The sequence below is a fragment of the Pyxicephalus adspersus genome, chromosome 12 (genome assembly GCF_032062135.1).
Source record: "Pyxicephalus adspersus chromosome 12, UCB_Pads_2.0, whole genome shotgun sequence".
Classification (NCBI taxonomy): domain Eukaryota; kingdom Metazoa; phylum Chordata; class Amphibia; order Anura; family Pyxicephalidae; genus Pyxicephalus; species Pyxicephalus adspersus.
The window spans coordinates 1,706,107-1,724,240 of record NC_092869.1 but is presented as its reverse complement, the minus strand read 5'-3'; the positions used below and the strand labels follow the sequence as shown (position 1 = coordinate 1,724,240).

At 45.6% G+C, this 18,134-nt stretch overlaps 2 protein-coding genes across 2 annotated transcripts in view; one reads left to right on the top strand and one right to left on the bottom strand.

The window, feature by feature from the left end:
• The window catches only part of LOC140342263 (palmitoyltransferase ZDHHC3-like), a 7,003-nt gene extending 1,005 nt beyond the window's left edge, over nucleotides 1-5,998 (top strand). Inside the window, exons 2-9 of the mRNA XM_072428387.1 lie at nucleotides 122-210; nucleotides 304-374; nucleotides 548-660; nucleotides 741-802; nucleotides 1,316-1,433; nucleotides 1,600-1,672; nucleotides 2,236-2,365; nucleotides 2,944-5,998. Of these exons, the coding sequence (XP_072284488.1) occupies nucleotides 122-210; nucleotides 304-374; nucleotides 548-660; nucleotides 741-802; nucleotides 1,316-1,433; nucleotides 1,600-1,672; nucleotides 2,236-2,365; nucleotides 2,944-3,032 (745 nt within the window). The 3' untranslated portion in view covers nucleotides 3,033-5,998. The remainder of the gene's footprint in view (nucleotides 1-121; nucleotides 211-303; nucleotides 375-547; nucleotides 661-740; nucleotides 803-1,315; nucleotides 1,434-1,599; nucleotides 1,673-2,235; nucleotides 2,366-2,943) is intronic.
• Nucleotides 5,999-6,381: 383 nt separating this feature from the next.
• ADAMTS4 (ADAM metallopeptidase with thrombospondin type 1 motif 4) lies at nucleotides 6,382-11,947 on the bottom strand (the record flags this gene model as incomplete). The annotated part of the gene is given in 8 exon segments (XM_072428382.1): nucleotides 6,382-8,918; nucleotides 9,498-9,673; nucleotides 9,885-10,060; nucleotides 10,185-10,371; nucleotides 10,461-10,747; nucleotides 10,851-11,021; nucleotides 11,386-11,518; nucleotides 11,609-11,947. Coding segments are annotated over 8 exon segments (1,596 nt in total), but the record flags the coding sequence as incomplete, so codon positions are not given.
• Between the last annotated feature and the right edge of the window lie 6,187 nt (nucleotides 11,948-18,134).

The window sequence follows — 18,134 nt, the reverse complement described above, 5'->3', positions numbered from 1 at the left end:
GACTGTGAGACCAGGGGCCCCAGGAAGAATTGCCCCAGCTTCCTTGGTTGGGCGGGAAGCACTGAGTGGGCTTGTAGATTGGATAAAACATGTCATGTGACTCTCCTCCCCTCCTCCGCAGTGTCTGGTGCCCCATCCATGCCGTCATCTATAACCTCATCGTCTTCATGTTGCTGGCCTGCCACACCCGAGCCGTCTTCTCAGATCCAGGTAACCAATTGGATGTCACTGATTCCAACTTTCTGCCTCCATCACTTTTTACCCCCATTGGGGGATCTAACCTCACGCCTTGTGTCCCCCTAGGTGTTGTTCCCCTGCCAGAAATGGCCATCGATTTCTCAGATCTGCGAAGCACCCCACGCAAAAACGATCGGGTAAGTACGAGGAGATCGCCCCTCCTCCACAACTCTCCGTTCCCCCTTCATGGACCCTTACCTAACAGTGGGGCCTGATCTTGGAAGGGGGCGGAGTCGGGAACCCTCTATTTCCCTGCCCCCCGGGTTGGATCATTCCTTTAATAAACCAATCAGTATCATTCAATCTGCAGGGAAATGAAGATTGGACCGTGTGTAACCGCTGCGAGACGTACCGGCCTCCTCGGGCGCACCACTGTCGCATCTGCCACCGCTGCATCCGCCGCATGGACCACCATTGTCCCTGGTAAGATCATGTGATCGACATGTGCATTCTGCTTCTGATCACCGCCACTTCCTGTAATATTGCCCCTTCATTTCCTGCAGGATCAATAACTGCGTCGGTGAGCTGAACCAGAAATACTTCATACAGTTCCTCTTCTATACCGGTGAGTCCGTGTCTGTATGACGTGTGCCATAGGCTGCAGGGTGACAGGTTCTCTTTATATGGCCCCTCCCTCTCACCCAAACTCCTCCCCTCTCCATTCCTCAGCCATAGGAGGAAGTAACATGTGACCTTGTCCCCTCCCCAGAGGATGCAATGAGTGTGCTAAGCAGCCAATCGCCAGGCCCCATCATAGTCACATGATGGAGGTGTGGCCATCATTTGCCTTATGTTAGAGAAATATATGCTGAAAGGCAGTGACTGCTCCTCCCCTGATTGGGTTTTGGCCGGGTACTGCAGATAATTACCTCAGCATTCTCTGGTGTACTTCATAAACTACCCCATTCTGTCTTTTATTAGCGTCCTATGGTCTGCTACATGGCAGGATCTAGATTGAGAATGGGAGGAGCATCATCAGAAGATTCAGGGGAGGGGTTAGTGATGTGTAGTTCCTTCTCTGCCCTGTAGAGTGGTGCTGTTCCGTACATTGAGTCACAGCTCTGTGTTTTCTTTGCAGCTCTGGCCAGCTTGTACGCCATGGCACTTGTCCTGGGAACGTGGCTGCTGCCAGCACTGAGGGGCGGCGACTTGGAGGATGTGGAGAATGGGGGACGAGTGCGCAGCCACGTGCAGATGTAAGTCAGCGAACGGCTCCTGGTAAGGGGGCGGGGCTTCTGTATAGGTACCCCTATGCCAGTAGTGTTTGGCTCCACCCCCATTCATGGAAATTCTACCCAGAGGGAATTTAGAGTGACTTTGTATGAATAATCTGTCCTAACGGGCGTCCATCTTTCCCCGCAGAGCTCACTGCATCCTCCTGCTGGTGGAATCCGTCCTGTTCGGGCTCTTCGTCATCGTCATTTTCTATGATCAGGTAAGAAGGGGCAGACTGATCCTTGCTCTGTGAGAGAGAACTTTAGAAGTGAGCTGCCAAGCCCTCCTATAGCGCCGCCCCCGGGCATTCTATATTATTGGGGATCCATTGAGAGGTGACACCGGCCTTGTGATTTCTGCAACAGATTGGGCCTGTGGTGACAACGCTGCTCCTCCATAGATCACAGTGAGTGAGCCTTGTCACCCTCAGACAGGAAGTGTGTCACTGGTAGGTAGAAGTACTGATAATACCAGGGTAAGTTGCACTGTGTAGTTAAAAACATTTTTTAGAATCGGGAGGAATTTACATTTGCCAGCTTTTTATTTTAATCTGTGAGGTTTTTTTTCCTCACTTCCTGTCACTTTGTGACACCCCATAGAGAAAGGAGAGTGATTGACACCGAGACAGGAAATAGAACTTTGTTGGTAGATCTGACCTTCCTCCACTTTACTAAGAATTTGTGTTTGTTGGTGTCCCCATTGGGGAGATTTCACATCACTTCCTGCCCAGACAGGAAGTGGTTGTGGTTGTGCTTGTTGTCAGGTTATGTCTTTTGTCCGCAGATCGTGTCCATCATCACAGACGAGACCCCCATCGAGCAGCTGCGGAACAGACTGCTGAAGGAGGCGCACAAGGAGGTGACGCACAGCCGCAAACCAAAGATGGCGCTGGTGAGGGAGGTGTTTGGCAGAGGTGAGCCAGATTTGCCCCCTGGGGTTTTCCCTCCTTCAAATCTGCCTCCCAGGCTTTCCCCTCCATCAAATCTGTAACTCCCCCCCCCCCCATTTATCAAATCTGCCCCCTTCCCTCAGGGCTTTCCTTCATCACATCTGCACCCACATCAGCCTTTTTTTCATCAAAACTGTCTTTTCCTCATTAAATCTGCCCCCCGTCCTCCCCTACATTTGCCCCCCCCCCCGTCATTTCAGGCATTTTAATTATGGAGTCTCAGCATTACATGTGGGTGTTACCTATGCAAATTTGGCCTGACTGGGAACGCCCACTTCTCCAGACTAAGACCCACAAAAGTCATGATATTTGCATAACCCCTCCCATCAGAACCAAGCTTTCTATAGTACTATAGACCAAAGTCAACCTGATTGCAGATTTTTCCTGACTTCCTGTCTGGTTGTCACTGGTACAGGAAGTAAGCACAAATCTTTGTGGTGGAGCATTGGATAGGAAGAATCAGAGGTTGTAAACCTAAAAAAATTATTTTGCCTGGATTTGTATGTTCTGGTGTAATTTGAGCCCATTCTGTCTCTTTCCAGGTCACATCATCTGCTGGTTCTGCCCACTGGTCACCCCACCGTCTTCAGGGGGTCCGGCATACACCTACCTCCCGGACTACGATGTATAGAGGTCCTCATGGGAGGAGCCTGACTTCTCTTACTTCCTCCTCTGAGCTGCTCTCTCCTTCCTCCTATCTCTATGGCTGCAATGTTGGCTCCACCTTGTGGGCAGCCACTGATGGTCAGTATAACGGGGGCCGGCCCTCCGCGGCCCGTCTCATCTTTGCACTGCGCGTTGTCACGCTAATACTTCTTACTAAGAAACAACTGCTAAAACCAAACTGCTTGTGGCCCTGACATAAAGGGCTGCTCCGCCCACATAAGTCTTACACCCCTTGCAGTTCATGGGATCTTAAATGGCCTGGTGTGGGACTGAACCTCCCGGCCCCAACTCAGAAGAGGAGGGTCGGTTCGTGGGCGGAGCGACCTATATAACTTCTCCCTATCTGTTTTTTTCTCCAACCACTACTCCGCCCTCTGGATGCAGTCCCCTCCCACGCACATGAAAGTAGGCGGAGCATGATGTGTGTTTTTTTTTTTTTTTTGTAGTTCTCCACCCAAAGGTAGTGGGTTTGGCAAAGTTGGCGTGACTAATTACAGCCTGCGGTCAGGATAGTAACAATGGCTTTATAGATGCTATCTGGCCAGAAAAACAGAAACCCCTTGCTGTGAGTTTGGGACCCTGTTGGCTGCATTGCACTGAATCTTTTCTTTAAGTACTTAAGGCATGCTAAAATGGCATCTCTGTGATTGTAGGTCATCTTAGCCTGCCATAAGTATTGTACAGCACTTGATTTTGCAGCTCGAACAATCCAGTTTTTCCCTCTTTCGGCGCCAACATTGATGGTGAATGGATGAGGGCAGTAAAGCAACCCCCCTCCCCCCATTGCTGTGCTTCCATGCTGTAAGCTCTGTGTTGCTCTGATTGGCTCATGCACAAGGCTGCCCTCTAGTGTCAGAGCTGGGGCAATCCGCAAGCAGCACTTTCACATGAATTAATACAATGGCATTTCCATATTTGGTAGTGCTGGGTGTTTTCCCAACAGTAGGAGGAGCAAAGTTTAGGTAGGTATGTGATGCTGAAGGGGACCAACATTAAAGAGAACCTGTTCTTTTTTTCTCCATATCATCAATGGCGTCTCCTACCAGTGTTGGGTTTCTGTTATTCTGGCCACCATGCATATAATGCTTCTTCAAAGAGGCCCCAGGCTGCGTGAGTTCTTATTTTCTGTATATGTTGTTGTGTATTTTAAGTTATTTATTATTCTTTTCTTTTATGGATGTCTGATTGAAAGAGGTCACATGACACTGCCTATTTGCTAGAAGCTAGTGACATCATAAAAGTCCCTCCCCCGAACAAAATCACAGGCTCCTAGCCAATGGACAACCTGGATCTTCTGAAACCTAAAATGGTTCGATTTCTGTGATGGAAAGGTCTGCCCAACATTAATTGTTTAGTTTCTGGTGGATTCTGGCCAGCTGAAGCACTCAATGGCGTCTCCTTTATATGTGCGACTCCGCCCCCGAGGTTCCAGCTTTGTTGGATTTGTTTCTTGTTTTCATGTTTCACTGCAGAGCTGGGACTGCCGGCAGGAAAGAAATTATCAGCGATAAGAAGAGACGCAGAGCCAGCCAGACTCCACCCATAAATGGCGGTCAGTTTTGGGTGGACTGATCCTTTAAGTTATAGGTGCTCTTTAAAAGGAAATTGACTACTTTTATCTGTAAATGGTATGTTGTGTTACATTGGATCTCACTTAAGATGTCTCTATGACAACATGGACGGTTGCAGCTGGCTGCTCCTCCTCCAATGGCAGGAAACAGATTCCGTTCTTGTATTTACCAAAGTGACACGTTAGGCAGGGGCGGGGTTATGCTTTTTATAAAATTTATGTAAATCAAACCGAATATTATTTAAAGATCTCACCGTGTCACTAAATATTCCACTGGGTAAAGGCAACTCCACCTAAAGCTGAAAGTTCCGTTTTGCCTGGTACCGGTCACCGGTTGTGACTTTGCCCCTCCCACAGTGGCGAGACAAAACGGATCTATTTATTTTAGGTGGAGTTATCTGTTAAAAAATTCCCAGCGTGCTCTTGGGGTACCAGACGTTGGCAGGGGAGGGTCGCAGTTTGATCTCGGGCTCTGTGCAGCATTCTAGGTGGGGAAAGGTGACAACTTATGTAAAACTCTGCCAATAAAATGGGATATTGATGGCCCCTCAGGTGTAGTTTACTGTATTGCCAGCAGAGGGCAACATTTGCGCAATATTTTCACATTGCAGCTGTCACCAGTCTGATATATGAAGAGCCACGTAACACATCCACCCTGCACACTCCTCAAACTAAATGTCCCAGAAATCCAACTCTTCTACCTCTGGGGTGCTGCTAAGACTGGGGGCTTGCTGAGACTTGTAGTGCAACATGAGTGGCTGGAAGCTGAAGACTGGTGCGACACGCTGGTATTTGTAGTTCCTCTTGCTTCAGACTAGCGGAGCATTCTAGGAATAGTGTACAGAGACCCTGCCTACTCTGTGTTTACCTCCTGTAGATACCTTATAGTGTATGTACATACAGTATACCTCCCATAATGCTTTGTGGGTCAAAGAGAACCTGTCACTAAGCAGAGTGTGCAGCAGTTCACCAATTGGACAAAAGTGATATGATTCTTGTATTATGGCTCCTCTTGGGTGTGGGTGTCTGACAGGTGCTCTTGCCCCATTGCATCATGGAAGTGCCGTTGCAGCATTCATGGGAGGATGCCCGTTCCCAGGTGGAAGGGAAATACTTCCTGTATTCCTGCAGTATTGACCCCCAGAACAGCTTCTACACCAAAAAGTCTTTTTTTTTGTCTTTGTGCAATCCAGTGTGCCACCCCACTGCAAGGATTCACCATGTGAAAAGCGCGTTCACCAAATCCGAGCAGATGTGCCGCTGTGGCTGTATAAATATTTATTGGTCTTTGTGTTTTTTTATCCTCCGACTTGTGTATTTTTCTGTTTTTGAGGAGCTATTAAATGGTTCAGATGACTCTTTTTCTGCTTTTCTGTGTGTTTTTATAAAAATAACAGAACTTCCTGTCTTCAGTGCCCGCCCTCATCTGCTTTGTACCACCCCTGAAGAACTGATATCGGACTATACTATTATTGATTGTCTGAACACCAATATGGCTTTCTGCAAGTATTTGCAAAGGGTAGAACGCCCCCCCCCCCCCAATTATAAGGTTACTTCACAGTGGAGGGGCGGGGCTGACATGATGAGGTCACTCTGAAGGGGAGGGGCTTGTCAATGCACAATCCTGATGATGATGCTACTGAGCCACTACTCGGGCGGAGGAGCCAATAATGTAGCCTAAATGTGTTTCTGAAGTTCAACATGACAAAAATTCAACCAGTCAATAATTCAACACATTCTTAAATAATATTTAATTTTTTTATTTTATATAAATAGTTTTTTTTTAAATAATTTTGGGCATTTTTTTACAATAGCAAAAAAAAAAAAAATATATGTAAAATCACCATTCATTAAACACTGATTTGAGGAGTTGTTGGCTGTCCCTTCCTTCAGTTGGCCCTTTCCTGCGAGTCCTGAGAGTCCTGGCTCCCAACTATTGCAGCAAACTGGGCGGGCTCTGTACCTGTAACCATTGGGTCACAGCCTTGGGGTGGGTGTGGTTATAGCAGGTGTGTGGAGCACTTTCGGGGAGGCGGGGTGTGTCTGATTCTATGTCATGTGACTGGATAATCAAAACTATAATGCTACACTGGGTGCTCTGTGGTGGCTTCTGATTGACAGTTAGCCTTTTTTGGATTTCTTCATAATTTTTAAAAAGTTTTTAAGCCATTTGATCAAATGAAATGATGGCCAATGTTTACTTCATTCCTTCTTTCTCGCGGATTGGCCTCAATTCTAACCTCTGTGTTACTGCACTTTAGATTTACGGTTACCCCTGATCATCACGGCTTAGTTACAGGCTCGGCATTGAGTCAAAAAGGACAATTTGGGTTTCCATGGCCACCTTTAACCCCAAAATGTTTTAAGCATTTGCAGATGTTACGTTACGGTGCATTAGGGGTCACTAAACTGAGACACATGTGCAAACATCTGCTGTGCAGCGGAGAGACTATTACTGGATGAGAATCTACTGGATGAGAATCTTTGTTTTTGAAGTTTTGGTCATCTTTAGTTTGTTGCTAAAACTTCACTGAGTCCTGATAGTTTGCAGTCTACTAGGGCTTCTTCATCCTAACTTAAGACATGTAGACACAATAATAAATATATAAATAAAACTTGTTTGCGATTTGTAAACACCATCGAGGACCAGCAACAAACAGCAGTTCCTATGGGATTGTGGGGTTGTTGCCCCCTTCTCCCCGTATAGTCATAAAGAACTCTCAATAACTAAAGATGAACACAAACTAAAAAAAATGTATTGGAGTTTTTTGAAAATACTGTAGCACCAGAGTAAGTTTTGATATGTCCTTTCAGCAGGATCAACCAAGGGTCTCCATCGGTCTTCTGGCCTCGATTTACCACCGAGTCCCTTAGTTGCCTACAGATTTGTAATTCAATCTACATTCGATGAAGAGAGCCCCGTTTAAGCACCAGATGTAAAGTCTGAAGACACATGAATCAATCTAGAATGGATTTTGATCATTCAAAAATAAGTCATGATGTGTGTGAGCAGCAGCAGGTGTCTGGCTAAAAACTGACCAGGGCCTTGGTCACACGTTGGGCTCTTCAGTAGTGATCAAGATCCATCTAAATCCCCCATCAATGATCCCTAAAAAGCTTCTTCAGGTCCCTCTCCAAGGGGTGTCCCAGAACCAGAAGAGCTGATCATTTTTGTGCACCTCTCAGACGATCCCTCAGGGATGTTTTCCCACCATAGTTAACCTAGCTAATTATTTTATGTTCCTATTAAATAATTTGGGTATCCAGACCCTACTTTCAGTCAACAATGAGTAATCAACTCCTATTTACAAGCTACCGTAGAGTTTGACGCTGAATTTTTTGATTGCCTCAGCGTGGGCAAACCCTTTTTTTGAACACCAAAGGGATGGTAGATACATCTCAAAGTTCCTGGAAGACTTTGTGGTCCCCCAGTCCATTGGCATTAGAAAACCAGAAATGTTCAAAGGGGGAGCGCCGGTGGTGGACCAGCCAACAGCACAGGCTTATTTAAGACATGGCATTGTCTACTTTGATCCATAAACCGAGTCCAGGTGGCCTTCCTTCGAGCTACACAATAGTCTATTGGTATTTTTAGGCTTTTTTTTTTGGTGACAGCATCTGTACCACCTTTGGTCACCTTTTTTTGCAATTTGAGCTGGGAATGGAAGGGTTTACAGAATGTTTTTGGCAGTTCTGAATATTTTTGAATTGTGCTTCCATCCAGTCCTTAATAGTCATAGATTAAAGATGCTGGCACCAAAACACTTGAACTTCCTAAAAGGTTGGAATGGGCTAGTTTGTCTCTGTGAATCGAGACGTAAATGTCCCAGTACATCTTCTACTGATCATTTGTGACTGTTCCTACTCTTCCTCAAAATTTCGAGTATCTGTGCTCTCCTTTTTAACCAGTCTTCTGCCGGTTTTTTGGCTTGGGTTGACCTCGTGGTTGGCTTTGGTACGAAGAAAGTGTACTTAAGACGTGGAGCTCTCTGGTCGCTGACGACCAAAGCCTGGATAGTAATGGATTCTTTCAGGGGTCCACGGCCAACAATGGTCTCCATAGCTTTGGTTGCCCCGCTGTACCGTATGGTTAACCCTCCACCAATGTTGACATCAACTTCAGAGGGCACCAGAATGTAATTTCCATTGAGGGCTTAGGATCCATCTTGCCTTTTTATAGCCAAGTAAACGCCGTCACTGGTTGAGGAGGACCCGCTGTTCTGACGTATCAAAATATTTGTGGCGCCTGCTGGAATGGTGACCACATCATTGTAGCCGTACCTGAAAGTGAAAAACAAACAATTGAGGACAAAAATTCCAGATCAACATATATCCAATAAATTTGAAGTAGGCATGAAGATCCTATTTCACAATTTCCACAATGTCTTCATGGATGCCTTTTCATGGTTGGGTCTACTTTTGTTTTTTGTGGTGATACCCATTCAGATCAAATAATTACCCCCCCCCCCAACACACCGCTCACATGTGAAAACTGCATTCATAGGAATACAGCGCTGCGTAATATGTTGGCGCTATATAAATCCTGTTTAATAATAATAATAATAATAGGAATGTGTTAGTATTTGGAGGGCGGCGGACAAACCTGCAGTAAAGAGATTATCCATCCCCTTTGGAAATCATTGTAGGCTTTGGTGGGTGGTTTCCAGGCATTTTCTTACACTTGTGGTGTCGTTTGCCAGAAATCGCTACACAGAAGGACTATTCTGCATATCTATTGCAAGTAATCAGGCCAAGATGTGAGAACATCTTCCCTAACCCTTTCATAACCCACCTATGGCAAATGCCCAGTTGGCTTGACTGGATACCCAAAATTGGGATTTCAAAGAATCCTGGACTCACCGTGGTTTTGTAAATGATCCATAAGTCTTGGTACAAGCCGAGCCATTCCCACCGCACATCATGCATTTATCAAATTTCTTTTTTGATCCAATAACTCGGTCACACCCAGCGTGGACACAGCGCCCCTGTACGCAAACAGAAGTAGAGTCTGGAGAGCATGGAGTGCCATCTGCCACCTGAAATCAAAGCAAACAGGTAAGTTAAGTTACAGTTAGTGGCCAATACATGTGATCACATGGCCTATAGAATCAGATGGGACTATCTAAGCCACTTGTACAGAATGCACTCAGAAAGGCTATTTTAGGCACTCTAGATACAACGGTGACCATATTTTACCATGGTATATACTTTGATGAAGCTATGTCCATTATTAGAAGTCAGACTCACCCGTGGCTCCAGGACGTAATAGTAACCCAAAGGCCGTGACTGGCAGGTAAGTTTGCATTGGTCCTTCTCTGCGATTCCATTGTAGCGGGGAACCCAGTCCATGGGTGATGGAAAACCCTTAAAGAGGTCAGTCCGGTGGTTATAGACAGCACATTGCTGCTCTCTGTACCTCATTGCTGTAAGGCGAGAAGATTGGGGAGATCACAAATTAGTAAACCTTCACAAAGATCTTCCTGCCTGCAATTATTTGCAGTGAACTTTCAAAAGAATTGAATTTTGTTCTGAGTGTTTTCAACTTACCATTGCCGGTTGGACATTCCTGCGTGTTGCAAGAGCGGTACTGAGTCCTCTTTCCCTCGCAATACTTCCCGCCATTTCTTGGGACTGGCTTATTGCATTCCCGATGAGAGAACTGAACTCCACCACCACATGTTCGTGAGCATACCCCGTATTGACCCCAAGGACCCCAACCTCCATTTACCGGAGTCTGTAAAAGATATTTTTTGACCATCAATTAAGGTTGTAACAAGAATGCACAGACACTAACAAATGTAACTAAAAATCAACAAAACTCACATTAAAAGCCTTCATCTCTACTTTGCTGATGCAACGACCATTCATACAAGTCTTTCCGACTCCGCATTGCGTACCATCTGCCCAGGGGAAGTGTTTGGTTTGGCACATGAAGTGTCCATCAATCCTTCCTGTACACCACAGAGAGGAGCAGGGGGTGTGTAGGTTTGGACAATGGCGGGATTCGGGGCCAAAAGTCAGCTGACACTGACGATCAGAATCGTAGTCATTTCCAGGGAATGGCACTGGCAGACGGAGAGGAGCTCGAGGCTTGTCCAATAGGCAGTGACCTGCAGAAGGAAGATATGTGGTCAAATTTGGGTTAAATAGCTGCGTTGACATTTAAGGATCATGGTGGTATGTTTGTGGGGCCAGGATGACAAGGTTGCCTACCATTGCCATTGTCTAAGAAGTCAGTGATGAACTTGGCACTGCATGGTGACCACAAATCTTCTGGATCCACATATGACATCACGGGTGCCATCATGTGACGGGTGTTACTGGCTGGGCGGTTGAGTTCAATGCAAGGTTTGGAGTTGTCATGCAGCATATTAAAAACGTGGCCTGTAGATACAGAAAAAAAAACTGTAAATGCTAGAAGTCCTAATCTAGCCCTTGAAGGTCATCTCCAAGCAGAATTAGGAGCATAGAGAACAGACTGCATGTGAACATAAATGAACATTTCCTGCATTGAATTATTAAGTTCTCCTTTGACTTCTCCAACTTTTCTCATCTTCATTCAAAGTCCACACAATCAACACCCCACACAGGCAGTACATGAGTGCAGAATGGGCAGCAGAGGAACATCATGGACTTTTTGGGGGAACCAAAGAAGAACATATCATCTTTTACCCAGACTGCCCACATCACCTTCCACCAAAAGCGGAATCATTGTTAATGGTTGCAATTGTTATGCAGTTGTACTTACCTAGCTCATGAGCAGCGGTAAAAGCAGACTGCAAGCCATCATCCTCAACAATAGAGCAGCTTCTAGATGGATCGCAAACTGTACCAACATCGGCCATGCCAAGGGTGTCACAGGTAGATACCCCACAAAGATTCTGTCAACAATAATAGCAGACGTTACTAAGAAACCAAGTATTAAGATCCCCTGAAAATTTTGGTAAAACTTTACAAAAAATGATACACACCTGGCGGGTGAAGAGTATGGCCGTGTCAAAATGTTCTGAATCTGAGTCGTTGGGTTTGTTCAGTCCTTTCTGCCATTCACAGAAGTTCCTCAACATCTCGGCAGCATTGGTGGTCATCTTTAGCCCCCAGTAGGTGTTTGACTTGTCCGCCCGCCCGATCACCACCAGCCGCGTCACTACAACATTGACTGGGTTCTTCAAACTTGGGTGGCGAAAGAATTTGGCAGCAGCTGCCATGACGGTCAACAGATACCTCTTGAGGCCTGCTCCATGGAAGGTGGCCATTGTCTCATCTGCGACAACTAAAGTCTCCACATAACGAGGCACGGATGCAAAACGCTGTTGGGGAAGGAAGAAGATAAATGTTTCATAACATAAAAAAACACAAAATATAATACAAAAATATACAGCTAGAAAGGCTTTTTATAAATGATGATCACATTGCATGGCTGCTTTACCTCGAAGAGTGAGACTTCTAATTTGCATGTCTTAAATTTTCCAACTCTTACGTTCTGCCTAAACAGTTTCCTTTCTTCTCATGCTTTAAGAGTGTCTCTGTGATTCATACAAAAGGAGCCCCCATACAAAAGGAGTTATTTGGAGATTTTCTGTAGACCACTGGCATGTTTTTTACATTACCCATAGAACACCCCCGCTATGCTCCTACCAGAACTGCTTTAGGTGATATGACAAGAAAAGGGTCAAAGGTTGGTTAGAACGTGGCTAAAACAACATGGGGCACAGCGTGGATGGGGGGGACATTTTGACAGAAAACCTCCCTTGACACAGTCCAACAGTGGGCCCACAGAGACCCTTGTAGACTTGTTCCCTGGAAAGAGGCTCTGTTTCCCCTGATTCCGTTTTCTAATCCATCTTGGAATAATTTCCGAAGCAGCCTGTCCTGTACTATAAGCCATCCATCACGCTTGTACAGCTAGCCTACATTGGCTCTGTCGTATGGCGCCTCAAGATACATTAACATGAAGCATCCCTATGGTCCCTGACCTCCAATCATTGTCATCCTTTCTTGGATCGGCCTGTCCTACCCAAAGAACATGTTGATGTCAAAGGATGGAACTGTTCCCAATTTTTATGGCTTGTGACCACATTATGATAAACTTCTACAACAAAAAAATTCTGCAAAAGAGATACATTTGTGAGATAATGTATTAGACTTTTTTATATATATTATATCTATTGATATCTGTGAAGATTCCATCACCTACGTGGAAAGAGTTAAGGCAGATAGAAGGCAGATACTTAGAAAGAAAAGATGAGGAACACAATGTTGCAATTCCGTTCTGATGACTTATGAGCAAAGAGACATCTTAATCCAGAGAAATGGAAGGAGAGGAGGGAGGCCCAGGGTCTGGCGTTTACAATTTCGTATATATACAAAGGTTACATCACCGCTGACGATCCACGGTCATCCATCAGCTCTTGAATACCCAAACAGTTGCATGTGGCTTTCCTTAAGGCATCCCGATTTTTTTTCCCTTTTCTTTGACAGCTTTCTGGAAAGGCATCCACTTTGTTCTTCGAAGCCTTGCGCAAAATCCCACTATTAATGGCCTGTCCTCAACGTGCACTGAATAAACACTGCGTAATGTGCATTCACGCACATGTGTGGGCAGCACAGAAAACCGAGGACAGGATGTACTTTGTCAATCAGCCTCCATTAGGAAAACAAAAAAAATGGATAGTAATTTGCTGTCAATCAGATTTGGCTTGTATCTGAAAATGTTCCAAATATGGCCTGGATGTACAGTAAGAGGGCCTCCAACCCTCCCTGATGATGAGGACCTTGATTTGACCACCAGAAATGCTCACATGATTGCTCACAGAGATCCATCTTGGTGGAAAAACTCTGCCCCATGGCCTTCATTGGTCATGGTTCTATTGGTTGGGTTCCAAGGCTACGGAGCCTGGGGGTTGGTGCCTCTCCTTCCATTGTTGGCAAGACATGTGCCTGTCTACAGACCTATGTCCATCTACAAAACTTGCAACCTTTTTAAAAGGTTTCTGACCATTTACTGAAGGAAGATGGGAGATCAAGAGCTTGAACTCTTTAGTGAATCTCAATTTCAATGACACCCCCCACCAGCTTGTGGGGTAACAAATGAAGGAGAACTAACCTCTAGCTTGAAATTACTACGCAGGTAATGGCTTTACAGGAAACCTGGGGGTGGCCAGTAGAAGATTTCATTTCCATTTCCACCATGCAGGTAGACACATTCGAGTCTACCATTGGATGGTCTTGACCCATTACCTTGATGCATTTCAGAGAATATTTTAGGTGGCATTTTGGCTCGAAGCCTCACAATACCTAAAGTCTACAGAAAATAATGCTCCAATATGTATAGCATAAGTTGCCAGGCTAAAGCAGTGGCCAATGTTGCCTATTCCTCTCTCAAAACCAGATGCCACACCATGTGTTTCAACGGAGCCATATCATTCATGAACCACTAAACCACCAATCTAAGCCCTGATGAATTGGGATTGTTATAGCTCCCAAAACGGGTTGGGGGCCCCTTTGTTATAATTAGAAATAAATATATTTGGACTCGATATTGGACTTTTGGTCTAGTAATCATGGCCCTGCCACAAAAAGAGAAACCTTGTCACTTAAAAGAAAGTGAACATGGAATACGGCTGTTACCTGGAGCCGACCATTGCTTTGATGATTCGATGCGAGATAGCCGTTTGCGTGCAACATAGAATTGAAGAACACAGGTCTTGTTTTATAAAGCCCCCGAGTAGCCGAGCGGAAGATCTTATCGCTGCGGTACAGTTACAAAGACAAGAGAAGTAACAGGACTTCACTTCCTCTCCGCCCCACTCCCATTTCCCGAGGTATCGCTCCCCCGATCGGCCCGCATTGTCGCTCATCACAGGATTTCAGGGCTGAATGGCCTGGATGGCGTTCGCCTATTGATGGCTGTGCAGTAACCTTAGCCCGGCACAGAGGACAAAGAAAACATTCATTCATTGTCTGGGGTTAGGATGGGGAGGGGAAGGGAACGGAGCCGACGGAACATGGAGCCTCTTGTTTGGACCCTTCCAAAGCTTGCTGGCAGTCGTCCATGCATAGGTTGTCGATGGTCTTCCTCGTCGGCCTGCCAGCGCTGGGGCACACTCTGCCCACCATCCCATATTAACCAGCACTATGCCAAAGTCACTTCAGGAGTCTGCTTTAGTCATATCAGTGATTGCCCTTTACTGCTCTTCGCTGTCAGTGCAAGGCTATGAGTCAGGGCTGACCCTATGGTGTGCATGGGTAATGGTCCTAGAAGTCAAAAACTTTAAATGTGCATTACAAAATACCCCCGACATGTCACAATCTAGAACAACAGGCTCACTGAGCAGAAAAGCTCCACCTTTCATCAATTTCAAAGCGGTGACTTTGCCTAGGCTATGATGATCAGTCTGCTGTAGGCAAGAGGTGGCATTTTCTCAGTCCCCCACCCCTACAATGATCAGACTGCAACAGTGTAACAAATCACAAGATGGGACACTGCAGCAGAGGCCCACTTTAAGCATGGATGCTAATTACATTAGCTGGTGGAAATGACCACTAGAGGGAGCTATTGTAAATTCATATATGAAATGCAAAATTTTGGAAAATAGAGTAATAACTCAAGTTTCATTTGTGCATTTTTTAATTGCAATCACCTTTGGAAACTGTAAATCCTCATTTCCAGGCAATCAACAAATTGTTGCCTAGTTGGGAGAGGACTAAAATATTCCACGAGGTCGGCATCATAACTACATTGTGAACCTGGGTGCACTGCAATGTCCTGCATAGACACAATACGATGGAACCTTTTATTTCCCTCATATCACATTTCTGGAATCAAGGGGGCGGAAGGCTATTCCTTGTAAAATTTTATGGGTTCCATAAAACCCGAACACCTGCCGATCTGCAGCCGAAAAGTGAAACCCAGAAATGAGGTCGAAAACCGTGAAAAAAGCAGATTGTATTGGCTTGGAAATAGCAAAAAGTACACAAATGCGGGAAAAAAAAGACCGTCCATTTTTAAGGAATTATCCCTCGGAAGGGCGATGGGACATCCATAAAGATTGGCAATTGCAGTGGATTTGTCAAAGTTTTATTGAAATGTTGTGGCTTTTCAAGCAAGACAAAACCATAAAATCTGTCAGCGGCAATTTTGACCTCCGTAAGCGGCCTTTTATAAGATTTGGGTTCCAGATGGAGGACATTTTTCCAAAAGTGATGGTGGCGTTAGACTATGCGGCCGAGGGAGTCGTGCAAGTGAGGCTTTCCGAATTCCACTCCTGTCTCCGGGTGAGATGGAAAAAGTGTGTGGCGGCGGCCCACTGGAAAACTGATGACTGGAGGAAAATGGGTTTGTGGTAAAGGCATTAACTAATACAACCTTGGAATTCCTTGGCTGCAGCTCAGAGGAGCCAGAGTCTCTGAGTGATCTGACAACGTCACTTTTCCATTTTCAGCCCCCACAAACGGCCCAGACAAACCGGTGGGAGACATCAATGACTGGAGGGTCGACTTTAATGTGCAATTCCTTCCGCGCTCGTGTGGGCTGTCTATGAGCATCCTTCCGTCTACAAATTATTTCTCTGCTTCGCTGAAAACTTTTCCAGATCATATCGAAGTACCAGGATGGAGACAGTAGCACCCTGGGGAGCCCAAATGGGTCCCTTCCTCCGCAATCCTAAAGGGAAACTCCACTAAGATTGCCTATACAGAGAAGGATGGGACTGGGTCAGTGTTCTCTCTACAACACTGCAGTATATGTCAGAGCTATATACATGTATAATAATAGTGTGTGATTGTAGGGGGACATTAGATTGTCAGCTCCTCTGTACAGAGACTGATGGGACTAGCTCAGTGTTCTCTGTACAGCACTGCGGCATATGTCAGAGCTATATAAATGTATAATAATAGTGCGTGACTGCGGGGGGACATTAGAGTGTCAGCTCTTCTGTACGGAAACTGATGGGACTGGCTCAGTGTTCTCTGTACAGCGCTATGATATATGTTAGAGCAAATACAAATGATTATTATCATGATGACAGTGGTATATCTTTACACCATAAACTAAATCTGCGATTATTTGGAAAACGTGCGCCTTATCTGCGTCCGATCCCCTATTTATACAACAAATACACCTGTAGCGACTTAGCAGAGATGTTTTCTGTGGCACGGCGCCCCCAACAGGCTGGCGCTAAAAAAGCCTTTGCGTTCCAAAGCGTGACCATATCATGGCAGCCCTCCATTCCTCCAGTGCCAAGATGATCCTTTTTACGAAGAATTGGCATTTTGAATGATTTTTCAGTTCAAAGCAACAGATGAGCATCATCTGTCTCCTCCAAGTTCCCCGGCAGGAATGTTGAACAGGTCGAGGCACGGAGAAGGCAGCTTTGTAAGTTTGATCTGCGTAAAAAGAACCTTAAAAGACAGGGGCTGAATGTCATTCACTGATATGCCTGTAGAATCCCCGTCTGTGCAGGGCGTGGAATAGCCAACACCGCACGTGGTTTGTCATGTTGGACTGACAACTAATGAGATTTGTGTATGGCAAAAAGTCAGGAAAACGTCAGCTTTGATGACGTCGGGATGGGGCCACAGCTCAATGTTACAACACCTACAACAGACAGGAATGTAATTGTTGGCTGGCTCGAGAAGACAGACCATTGATTGGGTGGTGGTGCCCAACTTAGGATCCAACCTAGATATAAGGCCTCTTCATATTGGTCACAAAAGATGTCTAGACCTGCGAATTTAGTTCTGGCATGTTGTGAACCCCTCATAATGGGCACACAAGGTGTATAGACCTGGGAATTCAGTCCCGGGATGGTGAGAACCCCTCATAATGGGCACAGGAATGTAGACCTGGAAACTTAGTCCCGGGATGGTGAGAACCCCTCATAATGGGCACAGGGATGTAGACCTGGAAACTTAGTTCTGGGATGGTGAGAACCCCTCATAATGGGCATAGGTGTGCAGACCAAGCAACTCAGTCCCAGGATGGTACAAACCCCTCATAATGGGCACAGGAACCCAGGACAGGGATGGTGGGAGCTCATAATAATGGACACCAAAGGTGTACAAACACAGGCACATAGCACAGGGATTGTGGGAACCCGCCTAATCGTCACAAGGTGTACAGAGTCTAAGAACAGACCAAATGGTGGGATAACCTCAAGTCAGAGATCTGAATAGACCTGTCTAGGGAAGAAGGAAGAAAGTTTGCTTTTCCAATAGCTCTGTATGAGTTCGAAAAGGAAACCTCCAAACACGCCATGATATAAATTCAGTTAGGTTTGGATGGGTGACCACCAATGCAGCTTCAGCATCGGGACATCTGGGTCACCATTTATCATTTAGAAGTTTGTGATCCCTTAAGCCTCCACTGATCGGAGAGCAGAACAGAGTAGACAGACCCAGAGCAGAGTAAACAGAACCTAAAGATATCAATAGGGGGCGTGGCCCACACTCACCGACATCTCCAAAACTTTTCAAGCTCACAGTTGATTGGACACA